This window comes from Mesoplodon densirostris, chromosome 20 (assembly GCF_025265405.1).
Source record: "Mesoplodon densirostris isolate mMesDen1 chromosome 20, mMesDen1 primary haplotype, whole genome shotgun sequence".
Classification (NCBI taxonomy): Eukaryota; Metazoa; Chordata; class Mammalia; order Artiodactyla; family Ziphiidae; genus Mesoplodon; species Mesoplodon densirostris.
Window position 1 is genome coordinate 33,235,648 of NC_082680.1, and position 27,170 is coordinate 33,262,817.

At 39.9% G+C, this 27,170-nt stretch overlaps 1 protein-coding gene across 1 annotated transcript in view; it reads left to right on the top strand.

Moving 5' to 3' along the window:
- HOOK3 (hook microtubule tethering protein 3) overlaps window positions 1–26,802 on the top strand; it is a 97,877-nt gene extending 71,075 nt beyond the window's left edge. Inside the window, exons 15-22 of the mRNA XM_060086225.1 lie at window positions 3,158–3,298; window positions 7,867–7,954; window positions 12,446–12,480; window positions 16,732–16,814; window positions 17,909–18,009; window positions 19,249–19,353; window positions 20,176–20,247; window positions 23,317–26,802. Of these exons, the coding sequence (XP_059942208.1) occupies window positions 3,158–3,298; window positions 7,867–7,954; window positions 12,446–12,480; window positions 16,732–16,814; window positions 17,909–18,009; window positions 19,249–19,353; window positions 20,176–20,247; window positions 23,317–23,457 (766 nt within the window). The 3' untranslated portion in view covers window positions 23,458–26,802. The remainder of the gene's footprint in view (window positions 1–3,157; window positions 3,299–7,866; window positions 7,955–12,445; window positions 12,481–16,731; window positions 16,815–17,908; window positions 18,010–19,248; window positions 19,354–20,175; window positions 20,248–23,316) is intronic.
- Window positions 26,803–27,170: the final 368 nt, after the last annotated feature.

Sequence of the window (27,170 nt, forward strand, 5' to 3'; positions counted from 1 at the left end):
CTCACACATACTCAGTAAACTAATATATCTGTGCTTGGGCATCCTCAGCAGACATTTAGCAGTGAAACCACGTGGCCCAAAGACAAAGGTTATGCTTAGCCATCAGCCTGCAAAATAATTAGTCTCAGGCTTCCCTGGTGGCGCAGTGGTTGAGAGTCCGCCTGCCGATGCAGGGGACACGGGTTCATGCCCCGGTCTGGGAAGATCCCACATGCCGCGGAGCGGCTGGGCCCGTGAGCCATGGCCGCTGAGCCTGCGCGTCCGGAGCCTGTGCTCCGCAACGGGAGAGGCCACAACAGTGAGAGGCCCGCGTACAGCAAAAAATAATAATAATAATAATAATAATTAGTCTCTAGATTTATTACTCAAGTACAGGGAATGGTCTGGGAAAGACAGAATGCACAGACAGGAGGAAGCATCTCCTCATCTCTACTACTCTTCCCTCAGTAGTACCTTACATTTGTATTTAGTCATAGCATTTTAAATATTCCATTTATTTCAATATATGCCTGGCTTTATGTTTAAGAATGAAAAATTGATAGGTAGCCACTAGCTGTCCATCAGAAGGTGAATGAGTAATCCTGAATACTGCTTTTACCTTGTTTGGGCTAATTTGCCCCCTTTTTAAATTGACACTAGCCTGGATTCTTCATAACATCCTTGGAGGTATTAACGAAAATAATGGTTGTGTAAAAGTTTTATAAACTGTGAAAGTTGCAATAGGCATTGAAATACTTACTGAATAACTGAAGACAATGTTTTTTGTTGTTGGCATTTGTTTAAGAAGGACAGACAAAGGTGTGTAATGGAACCACCAATTCTGGAAGCATCTTGTATACCTTTTACTTTTCTGCCATCTGACATGGTACTTTACTATTGGACCAATAAAGTTTGTTGAATGAATAAATACACTTATTTTTATGACTATTTATAAATAAATGGTTATGTCCAAAAACCAAATTTTAAGGAAGCTTATAGGTAATGCAGTTAGATTTTTAAGTTCTGAGACAAAAGAACAATGATAAAAATTCAACAAATAAAATGGGTTTTATTGAGTATTACTCAATACAAGTTAAAATATTCTCTGTGTCTAGAATATGTCTAGACGAGCTATCAAGAAAATGAAATAGTACAAAGGATGAAATTTCTCAATGTATATCATAGACAATGGGTCAGTATTATTGATGCATAATGAAATTTGATCTTCCAGTTTGCAAAAATCTGTTAAAAGTGATGATTTTCACTGATGTTAAGGGTGTGGAGAAATTGGAAACCTCATAAGCTAGGAGTAAAAGATTAAAGTGATACAATCTTTTTCAAGTGAGATATAATTGACATATCACTGTGTAACAGCGTTAGGTATACAACATAATGATTTGCTATGTGTGTATGTTGTGAAATGATTACCGTATTAAGTCTAGTTAATATCCATAACCACACATAATTACCAAAAAATTTTTTTTCTTGTGGTTGTACAACTTTTCTTTTGAGCAGTTTGGCAGAATGTGTATGTTGTCTAAAAAATGTGCCTATCTTTTGACAGAAAAATTACTTTTCTGAGAATTAATTCTGAGGAAATACCCAAGGATATACACAAAAGGATGTTTATAAAGCTAATCATTAATAACATGTTAAAGTTCAAAATTGATAATAATCTAAATGCCCAATAATTGGGCGTGAATTAAATAATGATCGTCTATATATATATATATATATATATATTTTTTTTTTTTCTTTTTGCGGTATGCGGGCCTCTCACTGTTGTGGCCTCTCCCGTTGCGGAGCACAGGCTCCGGACGCGCAGGCCCAGCGGCCATGGCTCACGGGCCCAGCCGCCCCGCGGCATATGGGATCCTCCCAGACCGGGGCACGAACCCGTATCCCCTGCATCGGCAGGCGGACTCTCAACCACTGCGCCACCAGGGAGGCCCTCGTCTATATATTTTAACATGTCATTTAAAATATTAAAGTATAAAATTTAATGCTATGAAAAGATTGTGAAAAGTTAAGTATAAATAGCAGATACCAATGTAACAGGTACTGTGAGATTCATTTTTACAACTGTTTGCATGTTTGTACGTATGCATAAAGTTAGAAGGCTGTATTTCAGCAGTAATTATTTTGCACTGCAGGGTTATGGAGGGTTTGTATTTTCTTCTCATTTATCTTTTTCACCCTACAATGAGCTTGTTTTACTTTGTAATTGACAAATATGATGAAGTCATTTTTTTCAGTTTACAAAATATATCAAGTTCTGTGTAACTGCTTGAGTTGGGTTACAGACTTGACTCTCATCTTTTCAGTAGCAAAAGTTAAAGTACTTTATAAGGTTTACAGTGTTTACAAAATAAGAGCAGAATGTTTTGTGTGTGTTTGATATTTCGCTTTTGTTTTTTCTTTTTCCATGAGAAGCACAGTTTTTCATAGCATCTGGTATGGATAGTAATATCTTCTTCATGCGGCCCTCTAGAGATGACCCTCTCTAACATAAAGGACGAATTCTATCTTCAAGACGTATATCTTCAATGATATCGTCATGTGAATTAATGTTCAATTATATCATCCCTGCAGTATTCATAGTGGCAAGTTTTGTGTGGCTGTTGCTTTTAGCATCCCTCAGTGTAAGCATGTGGCATCACGCAAAGAGCCCAAAACAATGCAGTCCAGTAACCTGGCTCTGATAATCTGTCTTGTTACAAGACTACAGTTTTACCGTATCTACAGGAATGGGTGGACTGCATGTCTTGAAGGCATTCTTCGTTGAATGTTACATCTTGCCACCAAATTATTGGTAATGTAAGAGCATAGCACTAGAGATGATGTTTTGTTGACGAGAACCAAAGAACAAATACATAGGTGCATTCACAGCTTAAATGCTTAAATCATTCACAGCTTAAATGCTTAAATCAGAAAGGAAATAGGATTTTGAAACCTCATTCATTACAAGTCATGCTATATGGGGATTCTGTTATCTTCAGATTGTCCATTCTAAAAAGAAAGTGCTTAAGACCTGAAATATAATGTCTCAGCCAGTTACAACAGGAGCTAAATTCTTTCCAGGTACTTTGTTTTTCATTTCTGCTCTGTGTATTAAATCTATAACAGTGCATAGCTGGATTTTGGTAACTACGTTAATCCGTTTTGCTTCTGCTCTCAGGGAGAAACTTATTCGTCTTCAGCATGAGAATAAGATGTTAAAAATTAACCAAGAGGGTTCAGACAATGAAAAAATCGCCTTATTGCAGAGCCTTCTAGATGATGCCAGCCTACGGAAAAATGAACTGGAGACAGAGAACAGGTAGGAGGCACATGGCAGCAGCTTAGACACAGGTTTTCTCTATTTACCTTGATTTGATTCCCTTAAACAAAGGTTTGAGTTGTGGTTTGAAAAGTGAAAGTGTGTTATTCCATTTCATTTCAAGAGTACTTTTTTCCACTTTTCCACTTATGGGCATATTTGCCCAAAAGTATAGTGTCTCTGTAATAGCATTCCCGTCTTTAGCTCTTCTGGCAAAATGATACCAAAGTCCTACCATTTTCCCTTTTTAATCACTAATTAAAACTAGAGGATTAAAAAAAGTCACGATTTATTCAGTCTTTCGAGACAATTTTACTTCATAGTCATGCTTATATTAGTAGAGTTTACCCTGTTTTTACAAGCTAATGTTTCAAAGAATTGACTGGTATGAGGAAAACAGTAGGATCCATCATGATTCAATTGATAGGGCTTTTTTTTTTAATCTGTTATTTCTTGTGACTCTGATAGGAAGTCATCCATCTTATGAACAGTTCAATTATTTTGAGAATTTAGAATCTGCATATTTAACAAAACATCACTTTTCTGCTTGTAAGTTTTAAGAGTATTGCAGTAGGCAGTTTATCCAAACTACTTTTAAACCAGTAGCTTGCTCTGGCAAGGGCTACTTTTATAATTTATTGTGACAGTCCTCTCATTCTTTTCCTTTCTGGAAATGTTTCTTAAATACCAGACATATGATGTCTTTTCTTTTTCTTAGAGCTGTGATGTTCTGTCATTTGTGAGGGATTTGACAGTTTTATAAATAGTTTCACAGTTTATGTGATATTACAGATTCTTCGCTTATTCTGCCTGATTGATTTGACATTTCCCAGGTGTGAGTAGTCTTGAGAGTCAAAACTGTTATGATAGTTTTACATATCCTACCCTTCTTCCTGTAACTTTAATTTTTAAAGCTGCTGAGGGAGAATCAGCAAACAGTGTAAATACCAGGGTGATTATTAGAGCGTAATTAAGCATAAACGTAAGGAGACATTTTTATATCAATTTTTTTTTTTTTTTTTTTTTTTTTTTGCGGTACACGGGCCTCTCACCGCTGCGGCCTCTCCCGTTGCGGAGCACAGGCTCTGGACGCACAGGCTCTGGACGTGCAGGCCCAGCCTCTCCGCGGCACGCAGTATCCTCCTGAGCCGGGGCACAAACCCGCGTCCCCCGCATCGGCAGGCGGACTCTCAACCACTGCGCCACCAGGGAAGCCCTATATCAATTTTTAGGAGCATAGATAATGAATACTTTTTAAAAATACTTAGAAAAAGTGGAAAAAGAGAAGGAGGAGGAATGGGAATTGTAGAAAACAGCAGGCAATCATGCAGAGCCCATGGTGAGAGCACCTTGAGTTACCCCCTTCATCCTTGGCCTCCACTGTCTTTTAGCATCTTAGTGGGGAGAGCCTTCTCCCAACACTAATTTCTTATCAGTGAATCAACACCTACAACGTTTTCTGTTAACACTTTGCCTTGTTTTTCACAGACCTTACAGCTATTACTCTTTCTCCTTCAAAATAGAACAGCTAGCTGTCATTCGTAGAGGACTCGTGCATGTAGATGACTGGTTACCTCCTAAATCCCTGTTATTTACAGCTGTGTTTGTTTATTAAATTACAACGCTGATGATAGCTTACCTGTAGATTATAGCCATCTGTGGGTATTATGATCTGTAACAGTAATACTAGTAATAAGAGGAGCTAACATTTATTAAACTGCTGTTCCAAACATGTTCCAGTGTTGTTCCAGACATTGTGCTAAGTGTTTTAAACATGTGGTCTTACTTTATTAAAGTTTTACACATGTAGGGATTTGGGCTGAGACCCAGGCTACCAGACTCCAAAGCCTCTACTTAACCTCTTTCTTGCCAGTTTATCTTCTGCCACATTTATAAAACGTTTTTTCCCCTGTCTTCTCCTCACAGGATGCTTTTCTCTTAAGTGAGTTATCCTAAGTTTGTTCTTACTGAGTTTAATAACTGTTTACATTACCTGGTCTGTACCTTAACCTCTTACTCTTTGACACCACCGGGTTAGCACCAAGAAAGCAGAGTTTCAGTTCTACTTAGTCTCATAACTGTATGACCTTAAATACAATTTGCTCACCACCATGTGTCACCTTAGAAGGAGAGGTTTGTAGTAAACCTCCAAAGTCCTTTCCAGTTAGTTTTCCCAACAAGTTGGTATTTGTTAAAATCTGTAATACCTGTTGACCCTGAAGCAATGTAAGGAGAGGCAGGAAGAGTCGAGAGTGGAGCCGTATTGGCACGGCTTGGGGAGCTCTCTGGAAGCACGTGTGATCTCCTTCCCTTCCCTCTCAGAGTAGGTTGTGATCTCAAGCTCGCCCTCTCCCTACACCCCCTTGACAACTATATGTAATTAGACTTGGATTAAAATGTTGATTAACTACACCCTTGAAGGGGGAGAAAGAAAGTAGAGGCATTTATAGAGTACCTGCTATGTGCACACCCTTTACATATTATCTCACTTAGTTTTCTAAATAACCCCATGAGGTCAGCATTATAATCCTCATTTATTTTGTAGTTGAAATTTTTTCGTATATATTTACATATATTTTTATAGGTTCGTACATGTGTGTGTACGTCTACGCTCCATGCTTTAATCGATACGTTAGACTATGTTTTATGACATTTACGATGGCTTCCACCTAGTAACAATATTTTTTGACTGAAAAATTTCAAAAATGTCTAAGATGGATAGTTGAAATAGTCTTATAGTTTGATATATTTTTCATATTGCTTCCTGAGAAGATTAAACAAAGTTACAGTTAGCAACGTACTTATGTACCTCTGTTCCATATTGAATATGAGTTTTCAGATAATTCTTTCACTGCGTGAAAAAACAGATTCCTTTGTGTGAAAGACATCAGTTATTATTATAGATTTATTGCCTTTTTACTGTGATTCTCACTAAATTATAGAACCTAGAGGTTTACAGTAAGAATTTCTTGTCACTTGTTGAGTAAAAAAAATTTCTTACTGAACTTCTGGGCTATTTGGATCCTAAATATTCATTGCCCTGTTTTGTCCTTAATTGGGGGCAATCTGGCTTTTACTCAAGTACTTACTAGCCAGTCCAGGGGGAGCATTTAGGACTTTATCTCTCCTCGCCTCTTTACTGTTTTCATTGTGGATCGTGTCCCCATCCTCAGACTTGTTCTCCGTTTCAGGAACAGCCCTCGCTTGTGTCTCTCCCAGTCCTTGGATTACTGTCCAGGACGAGGCTCCTCTTTCAGCCCTTTGCTTGGTGGTCTGCCGTGGCCCCTCTTGTTCCTCCTCCGAGCCGGTTCACATTCTTTCTGGCCACTGTTACTCATGCTCGTGGCTTCAGTCATTGCCGAACGGCTCTTGGGTCTGGAGGGTCGGCTTAGCCCTCCCGCTGGGCTTCAGGTGCAGGTGTCCAGCTGTTCGACAGGCATCTCTCATCACTTCATTTTCGACAAATACCAAATGAAGTCCATTGTGCTGCTTTCTCAGCCTGCTCCTCCTGTATTCCCTTGCTCAGTAAATGGTCCTTGGTAGCTCAGACCAGACTCCTAAGTTACTTTTCGCTCCTTGTATTCCTTTGCATTTTCCGTGCACCCCGCCTCTACCCCCTTCTGTTTCATGGGGAGGCGTGATCACTGTGCCAGCCCCGGTGGGGCTTCCCAGACGGTCTCCTCCACTTTCACACCAGCATGATCTTTCTGAAACGCTGTCTGATCCTTCCACATCGTCCAAGACCTACTGGTCACCTGAATGTTGCATCCTAATGATCTAGAGAATTTATGGGGATTGAGCTCCAGAATCAGCATTTTTAAAGGCTGGCTGGGCTATTCCCATCCCAACAAAATTTTAGGCCCGATTATAGGATAAATAAAAATACATTTGCATTTCTCAGAGGGGTGTCCCAGCCTCTCCTTTTCTCCTCTGGTTTCATCTCCAGCCTTCCTTCGCCTCATAACTTGGTCTTCAGCCATACAGTTCCTAAACTCTTCGTACCCGCTCCCTTTCTGTGCGCTTTGGACATGCTGAATTCTCGATCTTGAATCCCCTTTCCACCCTTAACCACATAAGCGTTTTATTTACTGTCTGGTCTCCATTCAAGCGAAGCCCACCTCCTCCACCCAGTTAGGTGCAGTCCTGGCTTCTCTGAGCAGCCGTCACTCCTGTGTGTACGGCTGTGTGCCGTGTTGAAGTACTGAGCTCGTATTTTATTTCTTTACATTTTGTCTCCCCACTAAGTTCGAGTGCAAGGGTCTGTTAGCGCTGTGCTGAGTGTGTGCCTGACGCTCAGTTTGAATAAACCTACAGTGAAGTGAATTTCAGATAAATATATGTGTATAAATATACCAGCTCAACAAAATGTGTCCACCAGAACACTGCACTGGATATCATCATAGAAATTTTAAGCAATACAAAAAACAACCAGAAAAGTGAGCTACTACGACTACAACATGAGACTTTGTTTTTCTCATTATACTGTTTCTCTAGCCAATGTGAAAACCTAAGGCAAAAGGCATAAGTTTAGTCAGAACTTGGAAAGTTAATGTACCTTTGATTTCTAGGCTGGTGAATCAAAGACTTCTGGAAGTACAGTCACAAGTCGAAGAATTGCAAAAATCTTTACAGGATCAAGGCTCAAAGGCAGAAGATGTAAGTCTTACTATGTACCAGTGATGGTCCAACAGTTTCATAACGTTAAGAAAAGCTATAACTTTTGTTTGATGGTCTGTATCAAAATAATTGTAATTATAGTGGTTATAGAAAAGAAACAGTGTTTTCCTTTTACTAACATTCCTTATAAAAAGGACCAGACGGTACTTTACTGTCACTTTCAGATTCACCCTGCTGGGAATTAGAAGTTCACTTGTAGTTATCAGCTAAAGAATTAATTGGGGTTTTATGTTTTGCATGTGCTCACCTCAGTATTCAGAGTATAGGTTTTTGCCTCTGGTCAAAAAAAAAAAAAAAAATGCTGATAGAAACTTAGCACGTCCAAGTAGCAGCGTTTGTTGTAAACTTGATTTTAAGAAAATAATGCCATTTCTAAAATCCTACCATCTCTAGGTTTATGAATCCCTCTTTCTCCCCCTGCCCCCCGCCACACACATACACACACATACTCGCACGCACACACGCACACGCACATTCTCACACACACGCTCCCCTGCCCCCGCTTGCACGCACGCTCTCTCTCTCTCTCTCTCTCTCTCAAATAGAAGCGTGCTGCCCTATTTTAATATCCCCTTAGCACTCTGCCCTTCTGCTCTAGCCCTGCCTGCTTGGCGGGCACTCACCTAGAAAAGAGTAAGTGTGCCGAGGCGGGAACAGGGTCCTCCCCACCTCGCCATGCTCACCGCCCCTCGCAGTGAGCTGCGGCAGCCCGTAGTAGTCAGGCCCTGATGCAGGCGTAAATCAATCATGTTTTGCAGATCCCTTACATTTACTGAGCTGTGTACCATAGAGCTGCACCTGTAAAAGGGCTCAGAACCAGTGTGAAGAGGGGATAACAACTGAAGTTTAATCTTTGCTTCAGTCAGGTGGTAACTTTTTTCCTTTTGCCAGAGTAATTGGCTCTGAACTCTGGCTTTTGAGTATAAACCTATTTGGTTGTTTTCATTGTTAGAGTCATTTGGGGCACTCAACGTCAAAACTGTAGACACATCTAGTTCCGTCCAGCCTTAGTAACGTAAGAGGGTGTAAAAACAAGACAGCATATTACTTAAAACCTGAGAGTGTGAGGTATAAAAAGCTCACTGGTGACCTAGTTTTATGAGTTTCTTACGCACCCATCTGGCTTATGTTGGCAGCGTGCTGTCTGAGATGACGGGCTGTAGTTTATCCTCTGATGGTGGTAGTTCCTCTTAGACCCCCACATTGATTCCCAGTTCCTAAAATTCTCACCAACATTTAAACCACACCATCCCCTTATTAAAATGGAACTAGTTTGAAATCCCATGGTTTACTTTCAAGCATGCCTTTATCCGGAATGCTAAATCACAAGCAAAACCACCATTCGTGTATGAAAATACTAGTAAAACTAAGAGGGTCTTAGCAGTGAACCAAAGCGGGTAACGTTTCTTAGTTCAGTGAAATCACTAGGTCCCTTAAACTGAGGTAAATGTAGACTTCGTTTTGGTCTCGAAAACGTTGAGGAGACTTTCTGCTGATTTGTTACGGTAGAGAGGGGACGGGTGTGCAGATGCTGGGAAGTAAAAATGGCGAAACATCAGGATCCACTCCGCCTTAGTGTTAGAGCGTAAGAACCATCGTACTTGCTGTTCTTACTTAGATTTAAACATACAGAAAGGTATTTATTCTGTAAAAAAAAGTGTTTACATAACCGGATTAGGTATCCCTGTGGCTATCAAATCTAATTAAATATGCTGTGTGTCATTGCTTTAAGAGGCCATATTTCAGAAATGAGTTCCCAGGCCTAAAAGTACTATTTGCATAAATTAGGCAATTTATTTGACTGCTCAGATGCTAATGAGATGTGTTGCTCTAAATTCTTGAAAATTCTCTCAGAGCTGTTTTCTCTGTAAAGATTCAGATAGAAGCTTGCCTCGTCCTGAAGGCGGGCTCAGCATAATGTGGAGAGAAGTGTGACCCACGGCGTGTGGTTCTTCCCGCAGCAGGTGTTCAGTGTTGTCTGCCCTCTTTTCACCCAACCTCCAGTGTTGCTTCTCAGGAATATGTAATGCACAGAGCAACCTGCCAAGTGGAAGTGATCCTCTCTAAAGAACAACGTAATTTCTGCCCATTTCTGTTACCAAAAGCACAGTCCTTTCATGTGACCTTAAGTCAGAGTAGCGTGAGTTGCACATTTTTATTATTATTTTTATGTCATTTATTTTTAGCTTGGAAGCAGAAAAGCATTGTTATATCCAGGCATATGGATAATTTGAGCTAGCCAAGTGTATAAAACTCCAGAGAACAAGACAGGATGAGGAGACCATAGAAGAAAGAAAAATGTACATTTTTGAAACAAAATGCGTGTCTTTTACTTCTGTTCATGAATTACTAAATCGTTCCTTCTGTTGGCTGCTGTGTTTGCTTCATACTAATATGTCCTCTCTGTCTCTTGGCATGGTTTCTGCTCAAGGCTATTGTAAGTATGGCTTCCTATTCATTTCTATATACTGAAGAGTTTTTTGATTTATACATTATCTGCCATCATAGTTGATACGGTTGAAATTTTAAATTAACAGGGGTTTTATGCAAAAGGAATATACCAAGATTACTTATAGGTTTATGCCCTTTACAATTAAGATACTTTAAGGATATCAGAAACCTAACAGGTCAGACTAAAAGGATCTTTGCTCCTTTTTTTTCCCATCCCACTCCTACCCCCATTGTTCTAACTAGTTTGTTTTTATAAAGTATTTTGAAGCTAGCTTGCTGTCATAGTCTGGCCTCCTGCTGCCGCATTTTATGAGAGTAACAGTCTTCCACTGGAGAGGCTTCTCTGGAGGTGAAGACTGTGCCTAGACTCCAGGGTGTGGCAGGCCTGGGTTTTAATTTGGGATCTGCCTCTGGAAAGCCCCTGAATGTCTCCCCAGCCTCACCTCCCTCAGCCATGAGATGGGGCTGGTATCACTCACGGTTGTGAGGTTGACATGAGACAGTGCACGTGACAAACTTGAGGGAGTGCCTGGCATATTAATCTGCTCATGACATAATCATTTTATTATATATTATCTCAGATTTAAAAATTAATTTTGCTTAGAGCCTAATCAAGACAGAAATGCACAATTAAAGCTAAGGTGTTTTTTAAAGTATTTTCATTTTACCCTCTGTACTGGAGAAGGAACGAGCAGTAATCAAAAGTCAACAGGGTTGAGACTTCCCTGGTGGCGCAGTGGTTGAGAGTCCACCTGCCAATGCAGGAGACACGGGTTCGAGCCCTGGTCCAGGAAGATCCCACAGGCCGCGGAGCAACTAAGCCCGTGCGCCACAACTACTGAGCCTACGCTCTTAGCCCTCGAGCCACAACTATTGAGCCTGCATGCCACAACTACTGAAGCCCTCACACCTAGAGCCCATGCTCCGCAACAAGAGAAGCCACTGCAGTGAGAGGCCCGCGTGCAGCAATGAAGACCCAACGCAGCCAAAAATAAATAAATAAAATAAATAAATTTATTAAAAAATAAAAAGTCAACAGGGTTATCAATCTTTCTCTGTGTTTGGGGGAAGCAGTGGTAGAGGACACTGTGGTCCACTAACCTAGCTGTAGGTGACATACTCAGCAAAAAAAGTGCATTTGAATATTCCAGAGCTGTGTCAGAATGGGCTCGAATAAGCGATGACAGTAATCACTATCAAGTCAGGGGACTGAAAATGGAGGAGCCCGGAGTGACGGGTATGTTCCCCTCCGTGCTGCTCTTGACTGATTGGACAGTTTGTTTCCTAAGTCCGTATTATTTGGGTTTGGCTGAATTAATTATGTAACTGTTTATCTCAACGTGAACTGTTTCACAGAATTCATTAGTAATGTGTACCCTACAAGCGTTGAGTTTAATTATGGAACCTGGTGGTCCTGTATGGAATGCCGGTATTCTTCGTTTATTTTAGGTCAGATCTGATCTCCTGCTTCTCAGGAGACTCTTTTTTTAAATAACCCAGTCAAAGCTGCATTCTCCAGCATATTAAATGCTGTGCATACCCCATCTTTCACGTTCCTATCCTGTCACATTAACTGTTTGCAACCTGTGCATATCAGAAACTTCTGATTAACTCAGTAAGTGTTTACAGAAGTTGATCCCATGATGCAAGGAAAATACAGCAGATAAAAAGTGTCTTAGGGACAGTCTATTATTATTAGAGTTCTGCTTGCCTGTTGCATCCAGGAATATTAGGTCTGTACGTCAGTGGCTTTTTGATTCGCTTCCCTGACTATGAATAGAGAACTCCGACCTACAGTTCGTGGGTGTTTATACTGGTCGCCGTCAGCACTTACAGGCTGCTGTCGTCCCGTATCAAAGAGAAAGAAACTTGGGCACATTGTGTATTTTCAGCTCTTTGACCAGAGAACTTACGGAGGGCTCACTCAGTCATTTACTACTGTAGTCTTAATTTTTTTAATTAGTTAATTTATTAGTTAAAATGTTAAGTAATAAACTATTTTTCATTTTCCATTTTCAGTCAGTTCTTCTAAAAAAGAAGCTTGAAGAACATCTGTAAGTATAAAAGCTATTGAGGCTCATTGTTACATTGTCCAGTGAAACATCAGTGTTTTGTGTTGGTGGTTACAGAGTATCTAGGCAGTGGCGTGGGTGGCCCTGAAGGTATAGAAGGTTATAAGAGACATTCATAGTATCTAAAGGCTCATCTTCACCCCAGGTCCTCAAATCAAAACAATTACTGCGTTAGAACTCTTGTCTCAAGTGAGATTCCAGGGTTTTATATCTTCACGATAGTATTGAACGATCCCAGTTAGGGGTGTGGGACCCTCTGGATCAGCAGTCAGAAATGTTTTCTATAAGGAACAGAGAGTAGTTGCCTTAGGCTTTGCAAACAGTGGTCTGCGTCCCAACCACTTAGCTCTGAGGTTCGAGAGTGGCCACAGGCAGTATGTAAACCAGAGCGGTGACTGTCCCAACCAAGCTTTCTATGCAGGAACGGGCCGCGGGCTGAATTTTCCAGCTCTAGAGTCTGGCCAGCTGAAGCTTCCTTTTTATGTAAATGTTTTAAAGTATTATTAAGCTTATCAGTAGCAGATTTTCAAACATTTCCTTGAATTGCAAACATACCTGAACGTGACTTTTTGATCTAAAAGATTAAATTTTTAAATATTACAGTTGTTTTCTCATGAAGAAGAAATCTTCTTCCATATCTGAGGCTGACAATGTTAGGAGTGTTTTGTAATTTTTCTTGCACCCAGTAACTGCTGTAATCCTTCCTATCACTTCCTGGCAAAACTCTGTTCTTGCAGACGTTGCGTGTGGGTGCCCATGGATCGCCAGCCTGGTGGAGCGTTACAGGGTTAGACCGCGGTAAACAGACATCCTGGGTACCATAGTGATCACTGGGAAGAATTCTGTAGTCTGGCAGTTTGCTGCATGCTATCTTAATTTCTTTCTTTCTCTTTCCTCCTTCCTTCCTTTCTTTCCTTCTTTCTTTCCTTTCTTATATGGGAAACTGAGACGCTCCTAGGGCAAGTCTAACACTGGGCAGGTTCTTAAAATACTAGAACAGCACCTGTCTCCTTCCAGCCACTGTGAGGTTACCTGCAGTGAGAATTTAGTGTTGAATTCTGTCCTTTTTTCATTTCCCATCCCTTAATTGCAGAAAATAGAATACCTGTGGTTTCATAAAACTACTGTCTGACCATTGTTCTGTGTTCATTTACATGGTAAAAATCTTCATCAAAAAGAATTTATTAGTGAAGATGAGGCCTGAATTAGTTTCCTGTGGCTGCCATAACAAATTACCACAAACTGCAAGGCTAAAAACAACAGAAATGTATTCTCTAACAGTTCTTGAGGCTAGAAGTCTGAAATCAGGGTATCAGCAGGATTGGTTCTTTCTAGAAGTTCTAATGGAGAATCTGTTCCATACCCCTCTACTAGCTTCTGGTGGCTGCCAGCAACCCTTGGTGTTCCTTGGTGTATAGATGCAACCTCTCTCTCCATCTTAACGTGGCCTTCTTATAAGGACACCAGTAATTGGATTAGGGCCCACCCTGATCCAGTATGACCTCATCTTAACTAAGTAATCTGTAAAGACCCTATTTCCAGATAGTGTCACATTCACAGGTTCCGGGGTTTAGGACCTCACCATATCTTTTTCAGAGACACAGTTCAGCCTACCACAGAGCCCACAGACATCTCAAAAGATGAATGACCATGCAGATTTAACACTACAACGAGACTATTTTACACACAACAAATTGGTAAAATTTAAGGATCAGATGTACTAAGTATTGCCAGAGATGCTGAGTGCTGGTAAATCTCATCCACTGCTGGTAGGGATATACATCAGTTTATTTAGTAAACTGCAACATGCATATATTCTGTAACCCATTGATTCTACGTTTCTGTGTATACCCTCGATTCCTAGAGATGCTGTGGTCCGTGTTTACCAGGAGACATTTAGAAGAAAGTGTGAAAGAACATTGGGGTTTTTTTGTCAGTTTCAAACATTTATTTTTAAAAAGTGACTATAAGGTGTTTTATTTAGTTATTATTCATTTCCCTCTGATGATTTGTTTGCTGTTGTTGTAGGCGGTGGTTGTGTGCGTTGTAGGATATTCAGCAGTGTCTCTTTCCTCTCCCCACTAGAAGCCAGCAACACCCTCCTAAGTTGTGACAATCAAGATTAACTCTAGACAGCCCCAAGGGGGTGAAATTATCCCCAGCTGAAAAGCTCTGTACTTCGAGGTCCCTACCAAATGTCTCAGTTTCAGTGAGAACCCAGCTCTGACTAGTTGGAGCTCAATGTGTGGACTTTCGGGGGTTTTCCCTCTCAGCGCCCCAGTAATTTTCGATTCTTCTGCAGTTGTCCCTTGACAAACCTCACGGTGTCCATCCCTAGAAACACGCAATTTAGTATTAATCCAAACACTGAAGCGCACCCATATGCCAACTTATGGTGATCTTTTCTTACATGGCTCTTTCATCTCTTACTCTGTGCCCCACAAATTCTAGCCGCATCTGCCTCCCCACGTTCTAATCTCTTTGTCCTCAGCTCAGTGGGATGGGCACACCCTTCCTGTGATCTCCCCCTGACTGCAGACAGAAAGCCAGAGAGATCGTAGGGGTTCCCACTCTTGTTTTCTTTCTCTGAGGATCAGAATCTTGTACTGCCTATTGTCCACTTTCTGAAACAGTTGTTTTACATAGTTTGCCCAGCTTCCTACTTGTTCTTAGCAGGAGAGCAAGTGCAGTAACAGTTATCCATCGCTTCATGGCCAGAAGTAGAAACAACATAGGAGCTCAAGAACACTGGGTACTGTCTGGACACACCTCTGTCCTCACAAGTTGTGTGTTTAACAAGAAACAACATTGTTCTTAATCACAGAGAAGCAGAAACAGTACAAATATCACCAACTGTAAAATGATAAATAGATTGAGATATATTCCAACGATAGAACACTGTACAGCAATAAAAAGGTATAAACCAGGGCTAACACATGAACATAAATGAATCTCAAGAACAGAGTGTTAAGTAAAAAACAGAGGTCACAGAACAGTACATACAGTATAATTAATGTGTAAAGTAAAAATAGGGCAAAATTAAGCCATGTAGTGTTCAGGAATATACACAGAGGCCCATCACAAAAATCATGAGAATGGCTAAAATTCTTGATTTTGGTTACCGCTGGGAAAGAGATAGGAACACGTGGGATTTTTAAGGTTCTGGGATAATTTTTATTTCTTAACCTTTTTCTTCACTGGGCTTAGTTTTTCTTATTTAAACTGTATATATTTATTTTGTGTAACATATGTCTGCGTGTGTGTGTGTGTGTGTGTATACCCTCAACAAAGATTTATTAAAGTATTATGCATAGAAAAGACCAGAAATAGACATAACAAAGTACTCTATTTTTTCTTCGTGTTTTTCTGTATTTTCCAGTTTTTGCAGCCTTTTTTTCCCCAGCCTTTTTTTCCCTCTCATATTACAGAGTGCCACGCTAAATAGTATAGAGAATTACACATTATGTAAATGCTAGGAAAAAACTTACTTCTGTTCATTCATTCTTTTACTTTTCTATTGGAATATACCTTACAGTAAAGTCTACAAATCCTGAGTCCCTAGGTCTACAGCTAGATGAGTGTTTTCCAACATAGGCAGGTGGCCCAGATCAATATATAGCATGTTTCCAGCAACACCCCAGGATTCTTTGTTCTCTCTTTTAATTAATTGATTCCATCCCCAGACTAGCCACTGCTCATCTCTTATCACCCTTTGTTAGTTTTGCCACTTTCTGAACTTCATATAAAAAAATCATATAGTATTATCCTTTTGTGTCTGACTTTATTCAACATTATTCTATGATATCTCTCCACATGGGTGCATGTACCATTAATTTATTCTTTTTTATTGGCATGTACTGTTCTTTCTATTCTTATTTTAGGAGCTTCAGTTTTTTTGCAACAAGAGTTTTGCATTATAAAACCTGAGCAAAGTTTTAAATTTAATTTTTACAATATCCTTATTCCTAGAAATGATAAAGATCATTAAGTTATTTCTAAACTCTTGTGCAGGTTTATATAAAAGAATGACTACTATTTCAAACTCTGAGATTTTTGTCTCTATCTTTTAGTCATTTAGAAAATATGTTTATGTTGGATTAGTCTTTTCATCTTTGTTTCATAGCACTTGTGTGCTATGCTGGTGTATCCCATAAAGAAAGAACTTATATCTTTCATTTCAAGTGAAAAAATGCAAAACAGTAGTAGGTAAGAGTGTTACATATTTTGTCACAGAGAGAAGCTGCACGAGGCCAATAATGAGCTGCAGAAGAAGAGAGCCATCATCGAGGACCTTGAGCCAAGATTTAACAACAGCTGTGAGTCTTCCCAATTAGCATAGTTTTCAGTTGGTTAGCCCTAGTGATGAATTTAAATAAAATTTGGTTTTTTTAGAAATAGGCCCTATTATATTTTCTAGCAATTGAGGAATTTGCCCTGTTCACAGAAAGAGTATACACACACACACACATACACATATAATCATCTTTACAGTATTTCTTAAATTTCTAATTTAGTTGTGAGTTTTTCCTTAACTATGGATGCTAATGCATATTTTATGAAATTTTTTTCACAGTGTCGTTGCAGTGTAAGTCAGCCAGACTTTTCCTTTGGTTGATATTTACACCCGTATGTAGCTTAAATTTATTAATTCTTCTCTGTGGATGTGGGAGCAGGACACAGACTTTTACTTTTTTAGTATTGTGCTGAAATATACATAACATAAAAATGACCATGTTAACCATTTTTAAGTATTGGATTGGCCAAAAAGTTCGTTCGGGCTTTTCCATTGGATGCGATGAAAATCCCAAACAAATTTTTTGGCCAGCCCAATGTATATAGTTCAGTGACATGTTAAGTACATTCACACTGTTGTACAGCCACTGTCCATCTCCCGAACGTTTTCATCTTCCCAAACTGAAACTCTCTACCTGTTCACCACTCCCCTCCTCCCCTCTTCCCAGCCCCTGGTAGCCTCTCTTCTGCTTTCTGTCCCTATGCACTTGACTCTTCTAGGTAATTCATATAAGTGAAATCATACAATATTTGTCCTTTTGTGTCCGGCTTGTTTCACTTCACATAATGGCTTTCATTTTCACTTAGTATAATGTCTCCATATTGTAGCATGTATCAGAATGGAGGCTGAATGATCAACTATTTGTGTAAATAGACCACATTTTGTTTATCCCTTCAGCCATCCATGAATACTTTTTAATTTGTGTGCTTCCATAGTGTAGTTTTTGTTTATTTCTAAGAAAAGCTTTTTGTTTAAAACAATTGTGAATTTTTTAAAATAAAATTATATATATATAGACAAAACCGTCTCTCAAAGCTGTTTACTATTTTGTCAGTTGAAATATTTTCAAGTTGTTAAGTCTAAAAAATTTTTAATTTTTTACTGTCTCACCGATAGCCTTAAAAATTGAAGAATTACAAGAAGCTTTACGGAAGAAAGAAGAGGAAATGAAGCAAATGGAAGAAAGATATAAAAAATACTTAGAGAAAGCCAAAAGTGTAAGTGTGAGTCTGCAGGCCTCTCACTGCACTTTCTCATTGTGTTTCGCTGATGTTTCAAAATACAGTGCCTGAACGTGACCTTTCATACAGAAGGACATGAGGAGTAAAAGAGCAAGAGGCCGTGATCAAAACAGGTCGCCCCCGCCCCAGGTTACTTACTCGTCACCAAGAGGGAATCACATTTCTATGTAGGAAATGGGTGGCAGCCGCACCTTGCCTAATTATCAAAATCCGCTGTGCCTGTGCCCGGCGGGAGGGCCCGCCTCTGTCTCCAGATGAGCCTTGCTGTCGGCAGTGCTCAGGGCTTCTGGCCTAGCTCCAGTTCCCAGGGAAAAGGAGGTTCCTGGAACAAGTTAAGTAACACCTTCAGGAAGGCATCAGATAAATCCAGACTCTGGGATGAGAATCCACATTATGAAAGCAGAAATAGGCACTGGAGCGTCACGGAACACCAGAAGCTGTTCTCCTGTAAAGGAGCCCAGAGGGACCTCCCTGCCAAATGCAGCGATCCTGGACTGGGGACACCTGTGGAAACGTGGATTTGGGCTGAATCGTGATGACTTATAGCGAGGTTCACTTTCTTACAGATGATGTGGGAGGATGTCCTTAGTCTAAGGAGATGCGTGTTGAAGTGCTTGAGGGTCACGTGCCACCTTTGGGTGGCAGTGCTGCAGTTGGTCAGTCCGGCTTAAAGGAAATGGGTCGTTATCGTTCTGCTCTTTCAAGTTTTCTATGGGGTTGATCATTTTGGATAGTAAAACTGCTGAGCCAAAAAGCAAAGACCCTTCCCAGAAGCCCTCTGGTGGGCCGGCTAGAATTGTGTCACCAGCCTGTGTGTAAACCCAGCGTCTGGCAAAGGAGGAGAAGGACCACAGAGACAGGCTTGTGGACCACTGGGACCCGCTCCATCCTCGCACACCTGGTCAGAGGCAGAGGCCCCTGAACCAGGTCAGAGGAACGGAAAAGGGAAGATTGCTGTCAGTGTCCGCTGTAGTGTGATTAATTTTAAGCCAGAATTACTTCTTATCACTGACTCTTCCACATAATTTTAAAATTTTATATAATTAAAAATTGTAACAACTGAATATCATTTTATACATTCGGATTTTAAAGTGTCCACGTAAGATAACGTCTGAGTCTCATAAGGTTTATCTTTTTTGTAAATGACTGCTTCCTTAGATATTACACTCCTTGGGTTTGAGACTTTTAAAGTTTTTCTTTTATTACTTTTTGTAGGTTATCCGTACTTTAGATCCTAAACAAAATCAAGGAGCAGCACCAGAAATACAAGCTCTTAAAAATCAGCTCCACGAACGGGATCGGCAGTTCCATTCATTGGAGGTAGTTTACTGTAATATGATAAGACATTTGATTTTTTTATTTTCAATTCTAGAAGGCTTGCTATGCACAGTGGTCCCTCAACATCCACGAGGCACAGTTACCAAAATCCACGGATGCACAAGTCCCTCGTAGAAAGTAGTGAATGTGGTTATTTGCATAAAATCTAAGCCCATCGTCCATGTGCTTTAAACCATCTCTAGATTACTTATAATACCTAATGCAATGTAAATGCTATGTAAATAGTTGCCTATGGGGACTTCCCTGGTGGCGCAGTGGTTAAGAATCCGCCTGCCAATGCAGGGGACACGGGTTCAATCCCTGGTCTGGGAAGATTCCCACATGCTGCAGAGCAACTAAGCCTGTGCACCACAACTACCGAGCCTGCACTCTACAGCCCGCACGCCTAGAGCCTGTGCTCCACAACAAGAGAAGCCACCGCAATGAGAAGCCAATGCTCCGCAATGAAGAGTAGCTCCTGCTCGCCGCAACTAGAGAAAGCCCGCGCATAGCAACGAAGACCCAACGCAGCCAAAAATAATTAATTAATTAATTTTTAAAAAAAAGATATCCATACTTTAAAAAAAAATAGTTGCCTGTGCGTGGCAAATTCAAGTTTTGGGTTTTGGAACTTCCTGTCTTTTTTTTGTTTTGTTTTTTTACCATTTTCGATCTGGGGTTGGTTGAATCCGTGGATGTGGAACCCATGGATATAGAGAGCTGACTGTACAGTTGTGCCCGTGAACTTAGATAGTTTATTGTGAGTATTTTATTTATGTTGAATTGTTTTTCATCTTAACATGCTTACATGTGCTTGCTTTTTAGAAAGAATATGAGAAAACAAAGAGTCAAAGAGAGATGGAGGAGAAATATATTGTTAGTGCCTGGTACAATATGGTAAGAAAATAACACGTCAAAACATATTGCGAAATGCAGTGAATATGTATCATTTATTATACTCCCTTTACTGTAGAAGTAATTCTACCAAATGAATCTGAAAGTAATTACTGTCCTAACACACACTAACAAAACCCTAATGCTGATCTTAGGGCCAAACAACAGATACAGGAACCACCATAAACGGGGCTAGAACATTGTGGACACATCTTTATCCCTGTCCTAGAGGATAGAAAGATTTCTGTCTCTCAGGACCATTTTATTCTCGGGGGGTAGGGATTTTAATAATATCTAAACACAGATACAGTAGCTTTTGTTCTGTGGGACTATTTCAGTGCCTTTGCAGGAGCAGTACTTGTAATGAAAATAGTTTAACTGTCTCTCAGGTTTTGATCAGTGTTCACGGTTTTAGACCCTGAACAGCTGAAGGTTTTGAAATTGAATTTTCCAACAAAAAATCTTAAACGTATTTCAGGGGAAAATAAATGCTTATCAGCGTTTTGGGCTTCAGTAAGACTTATCTGGATATGAAGAGCTATGTATTTTGAAGAATGCTGTACTTTTTTCAATATTTTTTTCTTAGACCTTTTCTTCTTTTTCTGCTTTGTTCTTCTTCCCAATAAGACCACTCCACCTTTTCAAAGTGTTAGCTGCCTGAGATAGGAGGTTGGACCAGATTCCTTTCATCATACCCCTCTGACCCTGTAGTTGTGTTACTGGCACAGTACCGTTTTACAATTACAATTGTAAATTATACCATTTTACAGTTATAATTGATACTGTGTCTGAAAGGTTTGTGTCCCAGGTCTCCTAATAATGTGATTTGAACTTTGTCAAAATTTCATACAGTTTTATGACATGTCCACATTTATATTTGCCTTGGTTAAAACTACATATTTAAGGGCTTCCCTGGTGACGCAGTGGTTGAGAGTCCGCCTGCCAATGCAGGGGACACGGGTTCGTGCCCCGGTCTGGGAAGATCCCACGTGCCGCGGAGCGGCTGGGCCCGTGAGCCATGTCTGCTGAGCCTGCGCGTCTGGAGCCTGTGCTCCGCAACGGGAGAGGCCACAGCAGTGAGAGGCCCGCGTACCGCAAAAAAACAAACAAACAAACAAAAACTACATATTTAAGATTTTTATCACAATTTTAAAAAACAAAAAAGGAAATCATACTGGGTTTACATTACCATTACTGTTAACAAATATAGATTAATCGAAAATTAAAATGTAAAAAATGGGCTTCCCTGGTGGCGCAGTGGTTGAGAGTCCGCCTGCCGATGCAGGGGACGCAGGTTCGTGCCCCAGTACGGGAAGATCCCACATGCCGCGGAGCGGCTGGGCCCGTGAGCCATGGCCACTGAGTCTGCGCGTCCGGAGCCTGTGCTCCGCAACGGGAGAGGCCACAGCAGTGAGAAGCCCGCGTACCACACACACACAAAAAAAGTAAAAACTAAGAAAAGCCCGTATTTAAGGAAGCTCTCTGGGAGCTCGTCCTGACTCACCCACATTGTTCCTTTTCGTCCTCCTTCAAGGTCAATGTTAGCAATCTGGGAGCTCCGCCCCTCAGTCCATATTAGTGATTTCATGTACCTGATGGATTTTTATGACTTCACATATTGTGTTTCTTATGGAACAAAACTGATTTGTTCTGTGACATGGTATTAAAGAAGAATCCTGGTTTTCAACTCTGCAGAGAGTGAAGGAATAACTCCCAGTAGGATCACACAAGTTATGTTCAGATAGGGTAGCCGGTAACAGCTTCATACATACATTCAGAAAGTTCTGCATCCCAGACAACCAAACTGGAAGTGAGGATGGTGAGTGCTGGGAAAAGGTATTAAGTATCTCAGGGAATGGCCTCATGATGGATACTGAGATCTTGAAGGGGAGTCTAGTCTTTGAATAAGTTGTTTAGAATGGGAAAGTTAAAAAGGTATATTTTAAATAAAGTATAATTGTTAAGTTTTGTAGCCAAATTAACAGATATTACCAATAGATATTTGTCCATTTTATTCACATCCTTAAATGCTTTAATTCCAAACTGAGTAAAAAGCACATCCTGGGTTTTCTCATGGGGAAAGTGGAGAATGTTGTGCATTGGGGTCTGTTTGAAACGCAGAGCCATGACCCCAGTTTCCCTGGAGGTGATGGGAGTTGGGAGGTTTGGCTTGCCTTCTGCCTTCTGTGCGGGTTTGCCCAGCGCCTCTGGCGCCTGCCCCGCGTCTCTCCCGCCTCTGTTTCTCCTCCTTGCCTGTGGCCGGCGTCCGCTTGCTCCCGTCATCTCGCGTCCAGTCACCGGTGAGACAAAGCTGCCGCTCCCAGTTCTTCCTGCTTCTCTCCCGAGGGTTCTTCGCTAGCTTATTAAATGAGAACCTAAACCCCTTTTTCTGGATCTGCTCAGGGTCCTCACTGTTTGCTCCTCCGCGTTTAGAGAGCCCCGCAGGTTCTCCCTCCTGTTCAGGTGCCCTTGGCCCGGCAGGTGGGCTCGTTCCCCTTCTAAGCGGGTAGGCCTCCTTCTCCAGTCCTGCGCTCCTTGGGCCCGCTGTGGGGGCCAGCCGTCAGGAACTTCCCTTAACAAGTCTGCCTGTGAAGAAAAGCAGCGTGGTGGTATGTATTATACCTGGTGTGACTTTCCACCCTAAGAAAGAACAAGTGCTTTTGTGGTTTTCTATTCTAACTAAACCCTCTGATTTCCATATCCCCACGTGAATCAACTGCTACCAATCAATTGCCCTTTTTTTTCCTTGGAAAATCACTTTATGCATTTGATTCGAAAGGGAAGTATGTATGATTGAGTATGGATAATGTATTCCAAAGATCATTCTCTATTATAATCTACTGTTTGGGTTATTGTAAATTCAAAAATTAAGCCTTAATTTTTCCAAAAGAAGATTTGTACCTAATTGTTGGAACTCAAATGTCTCTAAGATTTTAATCTATCATGAGCAGAGTTAACGTTCCCAATCGTGCCGTATGCCGTCAGGTAACAAATTCTGCATGATGAAATTTTCTTTTGTGAGAGAGTGTTCCGTTATTTTTTCACTGATGACTTTTTTTCCGTGTTACATAGGGAATGACTCTGCATAAAAAGGCGGCAGAAGACAGACTTGCTAGTACAGGTTCGGGGCAGTCATTCCTGGCGAGGCAGAGACAAGCCACCAGCACGAGAAGGTCTTACCCGGGCCACGTCCAGCCAGCCACAGCAAGGTAGACAAGTCCTGCGATTAGAATAAAAAACACCCCGCATTCAAAGCATACTTCTGTTACATATAACATTTCAGGAAATTCAGCCAGCTTATATTTTGTCTGTATTTCATGTTACTATCTAGTTGTTTCTCATTTGAGGACTTTCTCTCTTCTGTATCTATAATGTTTTAGTCTCTTGGTCCTTTATTTTGTAGTCCTTTTGGTTCCTTTTAATGTGCCAAAAAATTTTTAAATGCCCAATTAAAAGTGTTGTATATTAGTGTAGTACTTTTCTTTGTATGAAAATGTCCTTTCCCCAATGGTGTAGGCTTTGTAATGATTTAGATTTTCTGCCAATAATTGATATACAATTTATATTCTTTATTGTGCCTCTGTGTTACCATGCTTTCTAAGAATGTCTTTGTTTAAAGGGAATTAATCTTTTTATGATGTATTAATCTGTGTTTTCAATTGTTTTCCAAATGCACTTCAGATAACTTGCATACTTACTATGTAAAATGGTTGGCAAGTGCACTTTTTGCAAAGACATAAATACATTGGCAGAGGTGCTAATCACATCTTACCTAAGGCACCTGATAGAACTATTTAGAGGGAAAAACTGAGTTTTCACATTGTTTTATAGGAAATTAAATTTGTCCAAAGATTTGGAAACTATTTTTAAAACATAAATAGAATTTCATTATTTCCTACTATCTTATTTGTGGGCAGAAGTGAATGCACTGGTTAGGTTATTTGGGGAGAAGTTACAGAAGAAAAAAAATCAGGCAGTGTGTTCATTTTTTTTCTTTTTTTGGAATATCACAGTAACAGGATCAGATTCTAACAATGGGCTGACATTTCGTTGCAACTGCCCTCCACATATAAAAGTATATAAAAGATGTATTTTTTATATACTTACGAGTCATAGGTGGCCTTACCTTTGGGGTAATTTCCTTGTTGACTTGCACCTCATTTGTCTTACTTATTCCTTAACATAAAACCTTCTATTTCTCAATAATTCCTAATACTTAACATCTTAGTATCAGTCGTTAGGATCAATAAGTGACTTCTTGTGTCTGATGTTATGACAGGTGGCTGTCATATTTTTTCTTAATTCTATGTACTAGTCTAAATAAGAGTTTGCTACTGAGTAGATTCTCTTGGGTATTTGGTTGCCCCAAAGTGCTTACATTTGTTGACAGATTATAAACTATGTTTATTTACATTGATGAATGGCTGTCAAGTAATAATGATTGTAAAGCACTTTGACTATATAAGGTGCTATATAAATGCAAAATGTCATTCATTTGAACACGAAATGTCTCTGCCTAACTTTCCATATTGGCCCCAAATTATATTTAAGTTCCCCTCCTGCCTTTTTCTTGCACTATAGCCCATAGCCCAGTAAAGCAAAAATTTACTGAAACTAGGTCGATTATTTGTTTGTTTTCGGTTTTGGATAGGTCACCTATTAAGAAGATTTTATTTCATATACTTGCTATTTAGAAGTTCAGGTTTCATTTAGTTTTGTGTATTAAATACAAATGAGTAACTTTAAATCAAGCTAAACATAATCAAGAATTTTCAGAAACTATATTCCAGTGTTTGATTTTAAATCCTTATTTCCTTTTTTTATAAGAAATAGACCTAAATTCTATTTTAGGTGTTTTCATTTGTCCTCAGAAACCGTACTTGAAGAAAGGTATTAGAATATACACAGAAATGACTCCATGCATTGTGCTAATTTTTTACATTAAGTACAGAAGTCTGTGCTCAGTGTGAGTGCTTCTGCCTGGTAAGAAGAAAAGCAGGAAGACTTAGTAGTAATGGAGAGAACCAGCGAGTGGAATGCATCGTGGGGTTTCAGGAGGGCAAACAGACCTAATCAACGTAGAAAGTTTTGACAATGAATGATTAAAAATGATTTAAGATGGGTAACCCTCCCCCACCTCCACCCCTCCCCGTCCCTTTATTTCACAAATCAGAGTAAGGATCTAACAGTTTTAAAACAGAGCATGAACATTCACCTTGGTAAAATTAAAATTATTGGGAAATATACCTGCAAAATAAGATAGATGAAAATCAGAGTCCATGAGCTGTTTCTTAAATGGATTATATCCCATGAGAGGAGAGGTTTTAACTTTAGTTCTCTATTTACTGTCCCAGTCCTGGTCTCCTACCCACCCCCCTGCTCAGATATGTTTCTCTAAATGGGAGAGGAAAGTGCCAAGTTTTCAGAAGGAAGTTTTCCGTCTTATTTTTCTTCAGCATGCCATTATTTTGGTGCTTACGTTCGTAAGTTTCACTCACCTTTACAGTATCTTTAAATTTTAGTATATTGCTTTCGTTCCATAGCAGAAACTTTATTTCTAAACATTCTGTGATGGTTTTTTAAAAATCAGGAATAGAACTTAGCTGTCCCAGTGAGGACCCCGTTTCCTTTGCTCAGTTTTGGACAGGATTTTTACATTTCTCTTTCTCTGGCGATGACGCTGGGCACGCTGTGGAGTCAGCACAGAGTTACTGTGCTAAGGCTGGGGTTGAGCCATCACCCCCTGTCTGAGTTCTTGTGAACAAAAAGCTTATTTTCTGTTTTCCCTCTAACCAGGGTGAGAAAATACAGAGTTAATAACTAAAGACTACAAAAGCATGAAATTTATATTCTGCAGTGTGTATTTAAGAAGTTTGTAATGGGGAAAACAAATCCAGCAAATATTACAGATTACCTCATCTTAAAAAGAGAGTAAATAATGCAGCTGTACGTATCTTAAAAAAACTTGCAAAAACCCGATCATACCTCTTTTAGTATTTGTCTGATTATTTAATAATAACCAAGAAAAAGAAGTCCCAAAACAAAGGCTCCATTTTCTAAAATTGATCAGCATTGAATTATTTCTGTTTGATGGCCCAGCCTGGTAAAATTGGCTAACGAGATGATTCATTATAATAAGGATAATACTGTCCGCTGTTATTTTGTTACAGTCTTACTGCTTTGTCTGTATGATAAAAGCTCAGTTGTACAAACTTGAGCTAAATGTTTCCAGTCAGAAACATCAGCCTATATATATCAGCAGTCTTCAGCAAGGCGTGAAAACCGGTGCTGTGCAAACAAACCAGCAGTAAGTGATTGTGAGGGGAAGGGGGATTTAGGTTGAAGAAAAGGTACATTTTATTTTTGAGCTATTTTACTCACACTTCCTTTTCAACTGCAGTTTTATTTATTCATATCTAATGATATGAAATATCTTGTAGTGTCTCTTGCTCTCCAACAAGCATTCATCTTTTAAAGATAACACTGTGTTGAAAACTTGAAAATCTTTATTCTGATATAAGAATTTTCTTGAAATAAAATTCTAAATTTTTGAATTTATCCTAACTCCCTGCATTTAATCTCCAGTGGTCCAGATCTCAGCCTCCAGGAGTGTTACACTTTTCCCCAGTTGGAACACATGAGGTTTATCTGAAAAAGCATCCACAACCCACAGATAGTGTAAACCTAGTTAGTTTACAGCTACTGGGATAAGAACCTGTGATCCTAAAGGGAGAGGAAGGTGCTTGGCATCTTGCTTTTTGCTAGGGGCAAAATAACAGCATGCTTCTTGTTGTCCGTTCATTAAACTGTGGGAGCATGTTTTGACTTCTTATCCTTATATTACAAAGTGACTCTTTGCCTAGAAATGGCTGTCGAACTGATGCAGGATTGTACTCCTTAACAGTGAGTAGGAGTCCTACCCTTAC